The 16,708-nt window shown below is 37.5% G+C and overlaps 1 protein-coding gene across 4 annotated transcripts in view; it reads left to right on the top strand.

Moving 5' to 3' along the window:
- cyth1b (cytohesin 1b) overlaps positions 1-14,294 on the top strand; it is a 67,556-nt gene extending 53,262 nt beyond the window's left edge. For 3 of the 4 annotated variants that reach the window (XM_066664229.1, XM_066664228.1, XM_066664231.1), the window contains exons 3-13: positions 3,567-3,631; positions 5,437-5,503; positions 5,824-5,942; positions 7,470-7,550; positions 9,238-9,350; positions 9,632-9,780; positions 10,802-10,914; positions 12,814-12,892; positions 12,973-13,044; positions 13,153-13,307; positions 13,442-14,294. In XM_066664229.1, the coding sequence (XP_066520326.1) occupies positions 3,567-3,631; positions 5,437-5,503; positions 5,824-5,942; positions 7,470-7,550; positions 9,238-9,350; positions 9,632-9,780; positions 10,802-10,914; positions 12,814-12,892; positions 12,973-13,044; positions 13,153-13,307; positions 13,442-13,520 (1,092 nt within the window). In that variant the 3' untranslated portion in view covers positions 13,521-14,294. The remainder of the gene's footprint in view (positions 1-3,566; positions 3,632-5,436; positions 5,504-5,823; positions 5,943-7,469; positions 7,551-9,237; positions 9,351-9,631; positions 9,781-10,801; positions 10,915-12,813; positions 12,893-12,972; positions 13,045-13,152; positions 13,308-13,441) is intronic. The other variant, XM_066664227.1, reaches the window with a different exon arrangement.
- Positions 14,295-16,708: the final 2,414 nt, after the last annotated feature.

The raw sequence follows: 16,708 nt of genomic DNA, 5'->3' as shown, positions 1-16,708 counted from the left end.
TTGACATAATGCTGATTGATGAATGCTCAGCTGTATTAAAATTATTCTCCAGGAAAATAAAATGTCATAAGAACTCCCAGAGTGCAAAATCACATGAAGCCTCATGATGAACTGTGTAAGAATGCTACGTACATATTCCATTATGTTACGTAGTTTTATTCCACTCAAACATTCTGAGTAAGAGAGGAATAGGCAGAGATTTTGTTTGCTAGAAACATTGGTGTTCCTTGCTCATGAGTGGAGTTCTTGTGCAGTTCACTGGCCTTTTGTCAGACCTTCAGGCTAATTTTGTTCAACTGCTGCTAGAACTTCACATGGTTTTACTTGATGAGCCATGTGATGCTCCTAAGGGGAACCCTGTCCGCGCATAAACTGCCCTCTGACTTAGAACGGGCAGTGTTTTCTGGGGCAACTTTGGCAGCTTTGCATGCTTGTTGAGCCGCATGGCTTGTAGTCTGTGTTGATAGGTCATACTACCAAACCAGCACTGGTGATATCACATATACTGAATAGAATTTATAGCAGGATATGAAGAAATGTGAAAAGAACATTCTGCCTGATGCTGTGTTTCTCATGTTCATGAAGCACACTGGCTGGTAAAACATACCTGTGGAACTGGGCTCATATATAAGTAACAGTCTCTCTTTTCTGAGTTCTCCTTTGGGTTTTTTGCTTCAATAGCAGGTAAGGCTGAGTATCAGTGGCTGTCTGTCTGTGCTAAATGGCTATTGTTGTTGTTCATTGGACCAGCAATGGTCTCCCCCCCGAGTGAGTCTGTCCCAGTCTTGACATAAGCTGTAATTAGCGTTGGGGTTTACATACACTGTGAGTTACTGATGGTGTCCAACAGCACTCTCATTCTTATAAGGGCCACTGACGGGTATCAATGATTCTGTTTGATTGCTAGTGTCTTTGCTACATTGGTATTTCTGGCATTTATGAATAACAGATTTTAAATTTAATTAAATGTACAAATCACACCAATTTATTCATATGCACCCTAGGCACTGTAAAATATGAACATTTATGTTGATTATTGCACATCAGCGATGGGTAAATTTGGTTTCTGGTCTGGCTCTTGAGATTATAATTTTATTTTTGACTGCACTGTACTATTTTATTTTATTTTCTGAATAAACAGAATGAAAAATACTAATCTCAAGGTAGTCAACAATAAATTTGCATCTGTGAATGTATCAACATAGTGGGGCCAGCTTGTCCACATTATGTCTGATGTCTTGAAGCTCCCTCTCCATCTTTGAAAGGTGTTGTTCAATGAGAATGAATGCTGAAAATGACATCCTTTAATTTGAATATTGCTAAGGAAAATAAGATTCAATCATCTGGATGCAAAAGCTGTATTTGGAAATGTCAAGTGTAAACACACAGTATATTGACTTAAAGATAATCCAATCTTCATGATCAGATCATGATTGATATTAACAGATCTGTCTTCTGTCCAAATGTTCAGTGTACAAGGTAAACATCAGTCTATACTACTTCATCCTGCAAGAGTTAATTATCCCTTTAGCATGCCTGATAATTCTATCTTTTTATATAGTGCTTAGTTAAAAAGACAGAACTCAACATGCTGTAAATGTGACCACAGATATCAGCATTCTCTGCAGAGACAGTGCAGTAAATTTGAAGACTGAGACGTTCAGGAGAAGAGGAGTAGTAAATGTTGGCGACACAAAGAAACATGTGGAAACTGAGGACCTCAAGTTACTGTCATGAGACACTAATTGATATGAAACACTTAAATTTCCCGTTCTCGTTCAGTATCAGTGGCCTTGTCCTGCAGCTGTTACCTCTTCTTATCTCTTTCCTGCAGAGCAAAAAAAGCAAACTGGAACCTTTGTTCACTTGTCTCTGTTCAAGTCATCTTCCTGTCTCTCTGAGTTGTGCCTGAAATGATAAATTATTTAACTTATTAAATTCTTATTTTCAACAGTTATTTCAACATATTTTACGTACAGAATATTGTGTAATATTATTGCCTAGATGTTTCCTCTGTCACTTTGGTCCCCCACAAATATTCAGGTCTAGCCATATGTTTTTTGGGCCTGAGCCTTGTTGTATTATTAATATGAGACCGGCATGCATTTTATTTGCAGAATGTATTAAAGATAATTATGCCATTTACATTAATCACTCATATGTGCTTTGATGTTAAAACATGACTAAACTGCTCACATATAATTTATTTCTGGAAATTTTCCCTGTGTTTTCCCAAATGTTGACTCTGTTTTTTGGCATAATTTCTCTGATTGTTTAATGAGCTGTGAGTGAGAGAGTTAAGAATCTTTTTCTGTCATTAGTTTAAATCTCCGCAGAAAACTACAAACGCATTTAATTCTGTAATTGCACACACAACATGATGCCTCTGAATTCAGTGCTGTCCTGGGGTTTGCAGTACGTAAGGATTAGCTTGTCCTCTATATAGTACCCTGACCCTGAAGTGAAGTTTCTGGGTCACACAGTTGAGCACAGAAGAGCTCAGCAGTAAGTGGGTCAGGTCAGGTGTTAAGAGGGTGCTGCTCTGACCTCACTCAGTGCAATGCTCAAGAGAAATTAACTTTGAAGTGTGTGTGTGTGTTTGTTCTTGATGGATTTGAAATATGAGCAGTATTGATTTATGCCTAAGCTACTGGAAGATGACTGAGGGCTAATAAAAGGTGTGTGGTTACCGAGGTAGTGGCAGCAAACTCAAGGGTATAAAAACAACCATAGCCACAGTATACACATACTAGGCATGTACAAATCCCAGTTATTAATGCAGTTTTCACAATAAATACATACAAGTAGTGTTTATATAATGTTTATAGCTATACAATTGAGTCATATCACTATTGCAGTTGCTATTTAAATGTGATATTGAAAAAGACCTGTTCATAATATTGTCAGATTTGAATTTTTAACAATGATTATAATTTAGAGCATTAAGAATTAACGTAATATCATGGCATCAACTAATGTTTATTATAAGAACGATTGTATCAGAGAAATATTGCTTGTCTATCAGAGCATTGTTTTATATCAACAGGCTCGTGTTTGATTTTTCAGAGTTAGTCTTTCACACACACACACACACACACACACATGTACGTGCAAAGGCTGACCAGTTGACACCCCTGGGCCCTAGCAAATGACTCACAGATGGGACAGGCGCAAGTCTTTAAAACCCCCTTAGTATCAGCTACTGTATCACCAGCCTCTCATTAGAGATGAAAGAATGCCTAAGGATTGCATTTCTCTTTTGAAAACACTCTCTCATTCTTCATCATGTTACTTCCTTTCTTTACTCCCTTTTCAAGATTTTCACATTCAATACATCACCCGGACTGGGTCAGGCTTGTTGAAATGTCTGAATAAAAATTACAATATATTCCTGCAATAATATACCTCCAATCATTTATTTTTACAGTCGTATTTACTTTTATAAAGAAAATGTAAGTCTTTACAAGTCCAGCCTCATATTGATTGCACCTCATTATGGTCCACTTATCCTCTTTTGTTTCTTTGCCTCTCTCTTATTTGTTTGTTTGTTTGTTCGTTCTTTGTAGCGGCTGAAAGATGAGATAGCAGAGGTGACGAATGAGATCGAGAACCTGGGCTCCACTGAAGAAAGGTCAGTCTTTCTGTGTGTGACTTTGACTCTATTGTGTGGAGTTATAACATAGTCACAGACAGTAACTTTCACTCTCCATTAAACAGTAATGACCAGGTGAAGCTGCTGTCTGCTCTGTCACTCTCTCTCTCTCACTCACACACACACACACACACACACACACGCTCTCTCTCTCAAACACTCACCCACACACACTTTCTCCTATGTAAATGTTTAATGACAGTTCCCCTCTGTGATGCTTCTGAATTATACACATCTGTTTTGGAGAGAAAGGGAGTAATAACAGTTTAGGGGTTGGATTTTTTGGGGCACTTGTCTTTACTGTCTGCATTCTGAAAGCTGCAATCTTTGGGACCAACTTTTAAACACTGTAAGCAGCTTTAGTTGCTATAGAAACTGAAATTCACTCATTGGTCTACTGAATCCTGTCTCGCTGTCTTATCTGTTGAGGAGACTGCGTAATTGTGTTGTTCCAAATTACTGCGCTTCATACTATAATCAAAATTTTAGGAGATATTCAAGTTGATAGTAAAAATATTCCTCTAATTGCTCACTAATTTTGATACTTGATAAGGTGTCCGTAAGAATTAGGAAAGAAATATGTGATGTTTCATAAAAGGAAAATGAATCAACCAAAGGAAGAACAAATACAAGGCTTAAATCAAAGTGGTAGTGTAGAATTTCTTGCTTGTTGTAAATATTCATACAGTTACAGTACCTCATTGATGCTTAAAATGAAGAGGTTTTACATCCTTTGTCTACAATCAGTCACAAATTTTAAAATTATTTCATTCAGTTGTGCAAAGTAATTGAATGTAACTAAAGCCTGCTGGATGTCATTAGATGAAGTCTTGCAGTGGTAATCATATTTCTTTTGTTATCTTGTTATGCGTGTTAGGTTGTATGATGTTGTTGTTTCTTTTGAATGTGTATATAATGCCCATTGCCATGTGGATTTGTATGCATATTTGTATCTCAATTATGTATTGGAATGAAGCACAATATGCAAATATACCTAAATGATTGGAATTATGAGAGTTTAGAAATGGAAAAATAAGCGTGTGTATGATAGTGAGTGAGAAGACAGTTGTGATAGTTGAGTCAAATAAAACTGTTTAAATTAAAAAGAAGGAGAAGCACACAGTACAGGTTAGGGACTGGTCCTTCACAATAATATTTGCACTAGTGATAGGCCTGATCACCTTACTCCTTATATTTATCCTCTTCTTGTCATGTTAGTGCTATGTATTTTCTGGAAGGCAGATTATACCTGGGCTCTGAGTGTTCCAACAGGCTGCAAAATCACACTTTTTCCAGTACAGAAGTTTGACAAATTCTCTGTAACCCTTTAAAGCTTTTGAGTTGTCTACTGGAAATTTATCACATTTCTCAAAACCAGTCAGCTGCCAGGTGTTGTCTGTCTTTTAATTCCTGATAATCCTTAAGGTGATGACTCTGCAGGTGCTCGATAAAACTTAATTCCTCCCCTCTGCACACTGGCTTTACATACATTACAAGTAGATGTCTTGATTTTCTGTATTTCAAGAATACAACACCTCCAAAAAAACAACATTTTTGTCAGACCAACAGCTGTTGCTGTGCGCTCACTCAGTTAATGGCTGATTGTAAGATATGCAAATGAGCTTGTTAATGAGGTCATAAGGAACCGGTGATCGAAAATATTGAGGGAGTATTTATTGGTTTCATGACACTTTCTCCCTGCCCTCTGCTAATTTTATCCATCCATGTGAAATGTTATAGAGGAAAGGTATTACTGATATGGCGCTGATGTTTAATTTCCACAGGAAAAACATGCAGAGGAATAAACAGGTTGCTATGGGCCGAAAGAAATTCAACATGGATCCCAAAAAGGTATGCAGTGTGTGAGTGTATCTAACTGGATCTCATCCTTTTACCTACTTTCTCTGCTTTTGGGTTTGACCCTGTGAAGGTCACTTTAATGTCATTTATACTTCACATTAAGCATTTTAACGCAACAAAGACCTATTATGCCAACTGGCTTTAAAACAATTTTTTTTGTATAAAACTTCCAGCAAAGCAATACAACATATAACAAAATATGGCTGACCAAGGTTACATTCATGTGCCCTTTTGTATTAATAGAATTGGTTGCTTTTGAGCCCCTTTAGTGACCAGTCACAAGGTAAATTGATAATCTTGTCTTTTTGCAGGGGATCCAGTTTCTCATAGAGAATGACTTGCTGAAGAACACTTGTGAGGACATTGCACAGTTCCTACATAAAGGGGAAGGCCTTAACAAGACGGCCATTGGGGATTATCTTGGTGAAAGGTGAAAATGACATGACTTCATAATTGATTCTTGGCAGTGTAGTGTAGGTTTACAGTTTAAAGGACCTAGGTCTCCATCCTCAGCTACATTGAATCATTGAAATCATTTTATGGACTGTGAAAATGAGGTCATTTTTCAGATCATAATTGTTAAACCTTATAGTGTAGATTCAAATGGGAAAATGGTGGAATATTTTACTTTTTATACAGCTAAAAGAAGACATTTCATTCTGTTTCGCTGGATGGTGAGCTCAGTCTTACTGCTTCTAGAGGAGAATGACGTCATCTGTCATAAGCCATGATCTATTTAATCAAGATGGCCTGTGCTCTTGCTAAAGTACTGTGGTTTATATTACAGCTGTGATCTATGTTCTTTCATGGATTTAAATTGGTTATCAGTACTAGGTTATTGCCTCCATGAAACACTTCATAAAATATTATCAAGTTTCTTTTGTGATTTTACTTTTGTCTTTTCAAGTCTCTCTCTCTCTCGTGTGAACTGAATTATTGAACTCGTTTGGTAATGTAAGGTCATTCTCATCTAGTGGTAGTATTAATATGATGAATGAATAAATAGTAAGGAGAGGGGTTGTGGGCAGTTATACAGGGGGTCGTCGACTTACGATGTTGATCCGTTCCTGTGTCGCGTCGTAAATAGATTTAGTCGGAACATACGTACATACTGTAAGCACTTATCCTATCCTAACACCTATCCTCCTCGGTCCCGAATCGTGTAACCGTGTATTCTTCTGCCGCGCACATCAAACATGAAGTTCGCATTACGACGTTTACGACGCAAAACCACTTAAGTCGAAACAAGGCTTTATACTGTAAATGGGAGATGTCGTAACCACGAAACATCATAACTCGGGACTGACGTAACCCGAGGACATCCTGTATATTGATATTCTCATAGTAGGTTAATGTATTCACAATGTATTAATATTATCCACATTAACACCAAAGCTGGTTGATTGTTACATTATCTTGAGAGATTTTTAAATATTTATTCTTATTGTTAAAAATTACATTTATAAATTACAATTTTTTTTCCTTTTTTTTCATTGTAGCACACTGAATCAAAATTCAAAGATGAGGCACATTTAAGTCCTTACGTCTAGTTATCGTCTGTATTTAATATTTTAAAGCCAGAAAGAGGGGTTTTATCAGGTGTAAACACATTTAAAAATTGAAAATTAATTGCTTCGGAAACCCTTTGTAACACAGATGTATGCTTTTGCTTTTAATTAAAATCACATCTAAGCCTTCTAATAACAGTTATTTACACTTTTTACTGAATTTCGTTAACAGCATACACTGTCAGTTATATACTATTGTTTTATGTTAAAATGTTTTTAAGGTGTTAACAGTGAGTGGTATTGGCATTCCCTATATATATATATATATACACACACACACACACACACAGAATAAAGACAACACTTGGTTCTATACAATGTGGGCACTGCTTGAGTTGTCAGAATCATGTGTAACCTAGCAGTGATTTTATAACTCTTCTTGATTGCAGAGATGATTTTAATATAGAGATCCTCCATGCCTTTGTGGAACTTCATGAATTCACAGACCTCAACCTGGTTCAGGCCCTCAGGTAAAATCCGTGACACAGACAGACACTGTAGTAATGGAGAACTGATAAGAAACAAAAGATCTAAGTGGATGTTTGTAAAGAATATTAAAATGAACTGCAGGCTGAGGACAAGGTCATACCTGCTCTTCACAAAATGTGTGTATCAAACGCTTGTATCAAATATAAGCATATCTTATGAAACCTTGACAAACAGTCTGTGTCCATTTCATGTTTTTAGGCTATATAACTGTTGGCTATATATCTCCTGTAGTTTTTAAAACTGATTTAGTGCTACACCATGTCTGGGTATCATTCGCAACTAAGACAAATCAGACCTGATAGTGTAGCTGAGCTCATACAGGATTTTAAATATACAAACAGTCAGCTAAATGCTTGCTATATACATGATTTCTCATATTTAGTTAAAATCCAATTGCCATTTATGCATCGCATCAAACCTGTCAGGTAAAATGAACCCCATTGAAATTCTGTCCATTTATACACACACACAAGAACAAGATCTGAAACAAGCACTGAACTCTGAGGGAAGTGTGCACCCAGTTGTTACAATAAAGATCTGTAATGTGATATTAATAAGAATCCAGATAATGATTAAGGTTTGAACACTTTGCCAAATTAAAATAAAAACAAAATTCAATGATGTAAATATTTAAAACCATGTAATTCATTGAAAGTACAAAGACGTTATATGAGATGTATTTATTTATTTTTGCCCATTTTGAATTTGATGCCCGCAAACCGTTCCAAAAAATTTAGGGCAACAAAAGATTGGCAAAGTTGTTAAGGTTAATTGGCACTGCCTAACTGTGGTCTTTGTGCCCTAAGATGACATTGAAAAACCGACAGGATTCTCTAGTTAAAACAATAAGCACTTCTAAAATGCATTGTCTATCAACACAGTTTGTTATTGCTTCCACAAATACAAAGAAGAAAACATATCTAGAAGAAACCAGGATCCAGAAATGCTGTGACCCTCGCTGGGCCTGAGCTCATTTAAGATGGACTGAGGCACGGTGGGAAAGTATCCTGTGTTCCAAATCATACATTTTAAATTATTTTTGGAAATCATGAATGACGTGGTTATAAGTGCACAGCACAAAAGCTGGGAAGTCTGCTGATTACAGAAGGCCGATCCACATTTAGTATGGACTACAGTTTCATTGGTAAAAGACTCTGGGAGCTAAAATAGTTCAGACCTATAACTCATTGAAAAAAGTTGGTGCGTTATGAAGCAAACGGTGACAAACAATAACAGAGACCCCAAGCTGTTGAGCAGCTGAAATCCTATATCAAGTAAGAATGAGAAAATATTTTACTTTCTAAACTACAGCAATTAGTCTCCTCGGTTCCCAAACATTTATAGAGTGTTGTTAGAAGACGACGGGATGCAACACAGTGGTAAACATGCCCCCGTTCCAAATTTATTTTAATGTGTTGCTGGCATCAAGTTCATAATAGGTAACTATTTCTCAAATAACAAACTTTCCCAGTCTCAACATTTAAAATATTGTCTTTGTCAATTGTCAATTAAATTTAGGGTTAAAATAATTTCAGACTCTTGTTTTTTATTTAAGATTGCACAGCATCTTAACTTCATGGAAATGCGATTTGTACATTATGTTTACATGATGTAGTATGTAGAATATAAGAAAGATCTTAATTAATTTTCATTCATTGCACCATTAAGGCAGTTCTTGTGGAGTTTCCGGTTGCCAGGTGAAGCTCAAAAGATAGATCGCATGATGGAGGCTTTTGCCCAGCGCTACTGTCAGTGTAATCCTGGAGTCTTTCAATCCACAGGTAGGCATGTCCTTATTTTGATGGTTGTTTCTTTGTATACTTCTTATTTTACTTTTCTTTTGCAATTCTGTTCCCCTCTGTTTAGTGTCATGCACTTAACCAGGCAAATAGGCATAAATATCTCAAAGTCTGAGAATGTTTACTAAACTAGCATCAGTGACAGAGCTGACATGACAATACCATTTAACTTGCCACATGTTGTAAGCAGTCAGGAGGTATGGTGTTTGTAGAGTCCTCTTCAATACAGATCTCCTCTAACAATAACAAATAAATCTCTGTAGATACCTGCTATGTTCTGTCATTTGCAATCATCATGCTGAATACGAGTCTCCACAACCCTAATGTAAAGGACAAGCCTTCTGCAGAGCGCTTCATAGCTATGAACAGAGGCATCAACGATGGAGGAGATCTACCAGAGGACCTGCTCAGGGTCAGTTCATCACTGTACAGTTTCTGCCTTTTTTTTCTAAATTGATCATTAAGTATGATAAGTTATAGACGTACCACAGGCTTCATTTTAAGATAACAATGAAATAAGATGTGAAGCAATGAATAGAACCCCTTTGTGGAACAGTTCCTAAATGTGCAGGAGTGCGCTAACAAGCTGTGCTTTTAATACCATGTAACATTCCTTAATAATTCCCAAAATATTCTCTACAGAATGAATCAGCTCTTTCTTAAAAGTTTCTTTCTGGCCTTTTTTTATTGATTAATTTAATTTTTGGGCGGCACGGTGGCGCAGCAAGTGGTGTCGCAGTCACACCGCTCCCGGCGCCTGGAGGTTGTGGATTCGATTCCCGCTCCGGGTGACTGTCTGTGAGGAGTTTGGTGTGTTCTCACCGTGTCCGCGTGGGTTTCCTCTGAGTGCTTAAGTTTCCTCCCACAGTCCAAAAACACACGTTGGTAGGTGGATTGGTGACTCAAAAGTACCCGTAGGTGTGAGTGTGTTGCCCTGTGAAGGACTGGCGCCCCCTCCAGGGTGTATTCCCGCCGTGCGCCCAGTGATTCCAGGTAGGCTCTGGACCCACCGCGACCCTGAACTGGATAAGGGTTACAGACGATTAAATAATTTTTTAAATTTTTAACAGTGAAATAGGGATTCCATCATGGCAGAAGTTCAAAAATGCTTTGAAAGAGCACAGTTCTCTTGCCTTCACTCATTTGGGTTTACTTGGAATAAAAGTTTACTTGAAAAATCATGTAGAATGTAACTGAAAACAAAGCACCAAATAGTACTTCTTGTGGTCAAGATACTAAATGTGAATTATTATGTATGTGAGTGGGTTATCTGCAGACCATGAAGTGCATCTGAAACAATCAATAATTTGGTATAACCTATTGTTTTGCAGCAAGTAATTCCATCTCTCAGCTTAGCTCTATAGTTTCTTTACAGAGGGAGTACATCATTCAGAATTTTGTGTTTATCTCTCATCCCTCATTCATACCTACAGAATCTGTTTGAGAGTATCAAGAATGAGCCCTTTAAAATACCAGAGGATGATGGCAATGACCTGACACACACTTTCTTTAACCCGGACCGCGAGGGCTGGCTGCTGAAACTAGGTGAGTATGGAGTGTTTTTCTGTTTGGCCTATGGGTTTTGCAGGGTTTCCTGCAAATGTTGAATTTATATATAAATACGTGCAAAGTTAGAATATCAAGTTATTCCTTTTTTTTTTTTTTTTAACATAATGAATTTGCAGGGTAAAAGTAATGCTGCACAGAATAGAGCACTGTTTACACACACTGTCATTGTCCCACCCTGGTATTAACCAATAATGTTCCATACCTAATACATTAGTTTTCTTTTTCCCCATCTGTAAACACAATTTCATATTTTTCCTCATACAGTCAGCTTAGATTTGGTCGTTATGGCAGCTACAGCTTGATGTATATCATCAAAGATACTTGATCTTCTAGAACTACATTGACCTCCACTGACACCCTGTGCCCTAAATTTGGTGAAACAAGAAGGACAGTAGAGAAGGGCACAATTATATCACAATGAGCTCGAGCTAAACTCTGAAACTTGCATAATCCATAGTCAGAGCATGAATATATTATGATTGTGGTGTCATCTGGTGGACATAAATTGAAAGTGCAAGAGCCGCAGGTATTATCATTTATTTTTTTTATGTTGCCTTAAATTTAAATATTTCTTTAATGTATAGATGATTATGGTTTTCATTTTTAATTTTATTTTTCCTTCCACCCTTCATTTTGTTTATTCCATGTTCTCTTTCTTCAGGAGGTATGTACACTGGTTCTTTTCACATTAGCTGATACGCTCTGCTTCTGGGTGCTTTTGTGGTGTGCCTTGCTCTCATCATTTCTTTTTTTCTCAATTTTTTTTTTCCATTCTAACCAGTATTTCATTTTATTAAAATGAAATATTTATTGCTTTTGATCTCTTTTTGTTGTTGCTCTATTAAGCTGAGATGTTGCGCTTATAACTGGCATTTTCTGGATACTTCTGTCCTACTTGTGTTCTGTGTAGTCCTATACTAGTGTGCTCTGTCTGGTGCAATTTAATCCTACAAGCTTTAAAAGAAACTTTGACTATAAATTATACTTTATTGCTTTCATAACTGGAGCTGCTTTGAGCTCCATGAGCTCATAGTTATTTAAAAGCCTTCTTTTAAATTTACTGAATGAGGGAGAGTCATGTCTTTGAAATCCTGGTTTTAGAATAAACCTACTTTAAGTCCTGTAATGCAGCCTTCATGGACTTGTTTAAAGTGAGAGAAAGAACAGTTATAAAAGAGTGTGTCTGCATTCTGCGGGTTTAAACTACTTCAGTAGTGCATTTTAATGTCTCAAAAGAATCTTTTAAGTCTTTTGAGTTTTTTACTGCTGTCTTTACTTGTGCCTTTGTGATTGATATTGGGGGATGTATGGTAGGTATTTGTTGTGGCCACCAAATAAATTGGGGAACCCATGCATGTGTCATTTGTTTAACTGTCTGACTGTTTGATTTATTAATAAAAGTATCAAAGTAAAGACCTTCAGGATTGTCCAAAGAATCGATGTTTCATTAATACACTGACCTGAATATAAGTGTTTACTGTAGAGATCAAATTTACCTTCATTTCTGAAAGGCCCCGTTACCAAGCAAAAATAAAAATGCATTTTATTTTTTTAATAATATATTAGTACTATTATTATTGGGCATTTGTAACACATGTTATTACAGAACGAACGGAAAACTTTCTTGGTCATTAATTGCATATGTTGTCTTTTTGTTGTGTTTTTTTTTTTAGTGACATGCAGTTTGAAACAGTTTTTAAATTCCCATTCACTAATGTGACTTAACCATGCACATCTATCTGCTGCAGTACCCCAGCTTCATCCTGCTGCATTTCTATGCTGCTGTCATTTCGTCTGCTCTTCCAAATGTTAACCCAGTTTCTTATACAAGTGAAAAATAGTGACGTTTACTTAATAACACGTTTACCCATTTTACAGGTGGCCGTGTAAAAACATGGAAAAGAAGATGGTTCATCCTCACAGACAACTGTTTGTATTACTTTGAATACACAACAGTAAGTAACCCCAAACTTTGGACTTAGATGTATAATACTGAGCTTTATATTAGTTTTCCAAATTAATCTGTGTTTTCTAGGATAAAGAACCAAGAGGGATCATTCCTCTGGAGAATCTCAGCATTAGGGAAGTGGAGGATTCAAAGAAACCAGTATGATTTCTGTCTTTTTGTCATATCTACTGCTTTTTGTTTTGTATTGTATACCTGTGTAAATCTGTTGCTTTTTACATTGAGTGCTGTCTATGATTCATTCTACAGAACTGTTTTGAGCTGTTCATCCCAGACAATAAGGATCAGGTAATTAAGGCCTGTAAGACAGAGGCTGACGGACGGGTTGTGGAGGGGAACCATACGTTTTACCGAATCTCAGCACCAACCATCGAGGAAAAAGAGGAGTGGATCAACAGCATCAAGTGAGTGGTCTTCTGAGCATTCCTGAGCTCTCGGTACTGGTTACAAAAACTACAACTATGCGAACAATAATGATGTGACTTAGTGAGAAGGAAAGTTGTTCTGCTGTAAAATTAGTTTGTATTCTCTTTTTCAGAGCTGCCATCAGCAGGGACCCATTCTATGAAATGCTTGCAGCCAGGAAAAAGAAGGTGTCGTCTATAAAGAGGCAGTAGGACCTCGCCACTCTCACAGACATTTGGGACTCGCCTATTTTTTTTTTTAAAGTTTGAGCTAAGAAAGTTTCGCTATGGACCTGAAAATGGGCCTGTGGTTTGGGAAGTGGACGAATTAAACCCAAAAAAGCCATAAGCCTGTATAGGACCTGTGCTCCTCAGGAATGCCCTGTTATTTTGAGAGAAGGTTAACTGCACTGAGAGTTTGTCTGAGCCATAAGTCTGTTTTCATGAATTATTCTCATGAACACTTTATCAGGATTCACTCTGTGCTTCTGGTGTTAGTTTAAAACACCAGCGTATAAACGAGCCTAGGTGAGGTCTTGCTGCAGCTTGGGGCAGGCTAGTTTAGGGCACTGCACAACAGGAGATTTCAAACGACAGACACGTCAGAAAATAACAATGTGTAAATTGTACTTGTTTATCCTGCACTCCACTTGTAAACTCCAAGCTGCTCTTGGGGCACCGTATCATTGGTTTCTGGTTAGGGCTTTAAAATATATATCATCTCAAATCAGCAGGTCTGACTGAATGTTGAATCTGTTTTTATAACCTAGCTACACCCAGACTTTGCTCTCCATATTCTTTGATACATGTATAAATGAAGGAAACGTAAACTTATTTTTACACAGCCTCTGAGTTATCTGATCAACCTTTTCTGCATCATCCTCCATAAACGCATTCATGTGACTGTTGGCTTTCTTGCTATTTTTTTTTTGGTAATATATTGACTATTTGCTTTTTTGATTGATGTATCTGTTTTTTTTTGTTTGTTTTTTTTTTTTTTTAAATATATATCTTATAAAAATATATATTTGTTTACTTACATTAAAGACTTCAATAGCAGCTCTATAGAAAGATCTATAGCAGATCTCATGAGGACATTTCTCTTTGGATATTTTGCTTTACTTTGTTATAAACCGGTTACGTATTTCGGAGCAGATTTCGGAAACTGGAAGTGAAGATTGACTTTTCATCTGGGATTGATTCTTGGGTAAAAAGATTTTACATTTCAAAATCCATTTATTTTAAAGCATGATTATTTTTGGGTTTAATGTAGAAAATAATGCTGTATTAATTTTTGTTTGATTTCTTTTTCATGTTACGTGTGGATGGTGTTCAATACATATTTCAATGTGTAAGTCATAGTGTGTACATTGTTTTTTTTTGTGCACTGATAACTGAGAGAAGAGGGACTATTAAGACAATTTAACTTATGCTGTGTAAAGATATAAATGGTATTTTTGTGTCAGAATGTTTGTTGCTTTGTATGTTTGTATAAAGGTATGGATTTGAGAGGAAATTGAAACAACAAATTTGTTTTTGTTTATCTTTGCCATGTAAGCATGTGCTGAAATAAAACTGGTACATTGCAAAGACTTGCCACATAATTAATGTGAGGAAAGTGATCACCAGCGATATCTTGATATTTCACTGGCAACATTTAACGTTTAACATTTTAATGTTTAAGCTTTGGGTGGCACGGTGGCGCAGCAGGTAGTGTCGCAGTCACACAGCTCCAGGGACCTGGAGGTTGTGGGTTCGATTCCCGCTCCGAGTGTCTGTCTGTGAGGAGTTGGTGTGTTCTCCCCGTGTCAGCTTGGGTTTCCTCCAGGTGCTCTGGTTTCCTCCCACAGTCCAAAAACACACGTCGGTAGGTGGATTGGTGACTCAGAAGTATCCGTAGGTGTGAGTGAATGTGTGTTGCCGTGTGAAGGACAGGCGCCCCCTCCAGGGTGTATTCCTGCCTTGCGCCCAATGATTCCAGGGAGGCTCTGGACCCACCGTGACCCTGAATTGGATAAGTGGTTACAGATAATGAATGAATGTTTAAGCTTTACAAAATCTGCTTAGGGTGAAGAGCTCTCGGAAAGCAGACAGACTTGAGGATGAAGTGACCAAACGTGCACTGTATGAATATGTACTTAAAACATGTAGATGACTTGAAAGCTAAGAATGCAGTTGCTGATTGTAGCTATAGGAGCATCCAAGGAGAAATTATTTGCTGAGAAAGTGCTGAAACAGCAAGTTATTGCCTGGGGAAAACTCTTTTAAAATTATGCAAACTTAGTAAATCATAAAGCACAAAGCTCAAACAACTTAGCAATTCACCAGTAATTATGGAGACTACAAGATATATAGTTTTTATTGTGACTTATGTATTTTGTATAAAGCAAGATGAAAAGCAGAAGTCTTGTGGGGAAAACCTGGCCAAAGCCAAATCTCTGCTTGCTTCACTAGACATTTTAAACATGTTAAACCAGGCATGTATGGTTGCTCAGTCCTAACAGGTTGCAATTTGTGTGCAGATTTTGACTGAGACTGTTGTTGAAAACATGACAGATTTTAATCAATACTCGCATCAGCCTTGATTTTGTACTAATGCTGTTTTTTAAGTAATTTTGCTCAGTAGGTATTAGATTTACCCCTGAAGTTGTGGTCAAAGTCACTGCAGCTGTAGTGATCCCGTTTGCTCCAGGTGGGAATGTTCCCAATGGCAAGAGCTGAAAAACAGCAAAAAATTAATTCACTCATTCATTGTCTGAAACTGCTTATCCAGTTCAGGGTCGTGGTGGGTCCAGAGCCGACCCAGAATCACTGGGCACTGAGTCGCCAATCCACCTACCAACGTGTGTTTTTGGACCGTCGGTGGAAACCAGAGCACCCGGAGGAAACCCACATCGACACGGGGAGAACACACCAACTTCTCACAGACAGTCACCCGGAGCAGGACTCGAACCCACAACCTCCAGGTCCCTGGAGCTGTGTGACTGCGCCACTGTGCCACCCACAGCACAAAATGCTTATGGCAAATAGTAATGCTTTTCTTGTGATCAAATACAAAACCCTAAATGTACTTGGTCACCTTCTGTGGGAATCCTGACATGGGGTTAAATAAATTACATAGGTGCACTTTGTATTTCTAATTTATTTCAAGGGTATGTGGACCTAATGAAATGGACATGTAATTGAGTGTCATGATAGGGGTACCTCAAATAGACCAATGTGTGTATGTTTAAATTAAATGAATTAACATGCAGAAATAATGCTAAGGAAACGTTCCACAATGTATCTCGAGGTCAGGGCCAGGAGGTGATGGCTATGGCTGCCCGTGTCCAGGCAGCAGAGAAAGCACACTGGGACATCTACACATATCTACCAGCAGAGGGCACTGCAATGTCTTTTCC

Source organism: Hoplias malabaricus, chromosome 3 (assembly GCF_029633855.1).
Source record: "Hoplias malabaricus isolate fHopMal1 chromosome 3, fHopMal1.hap1, whole genome shotgun sequence".
Classification (NCBI taxonomy): Eukaryota; Metazoa; Chordata; class Actinopteri; order Characiformes; family Erythrinidae; genus Hoplias; species Hoplias malabaricus.
The sequence above is the reverse complement of the archived record's forward strand: the minus strand, read 5'-3'. Positions and strand labels throughout refer to the sequence as shown.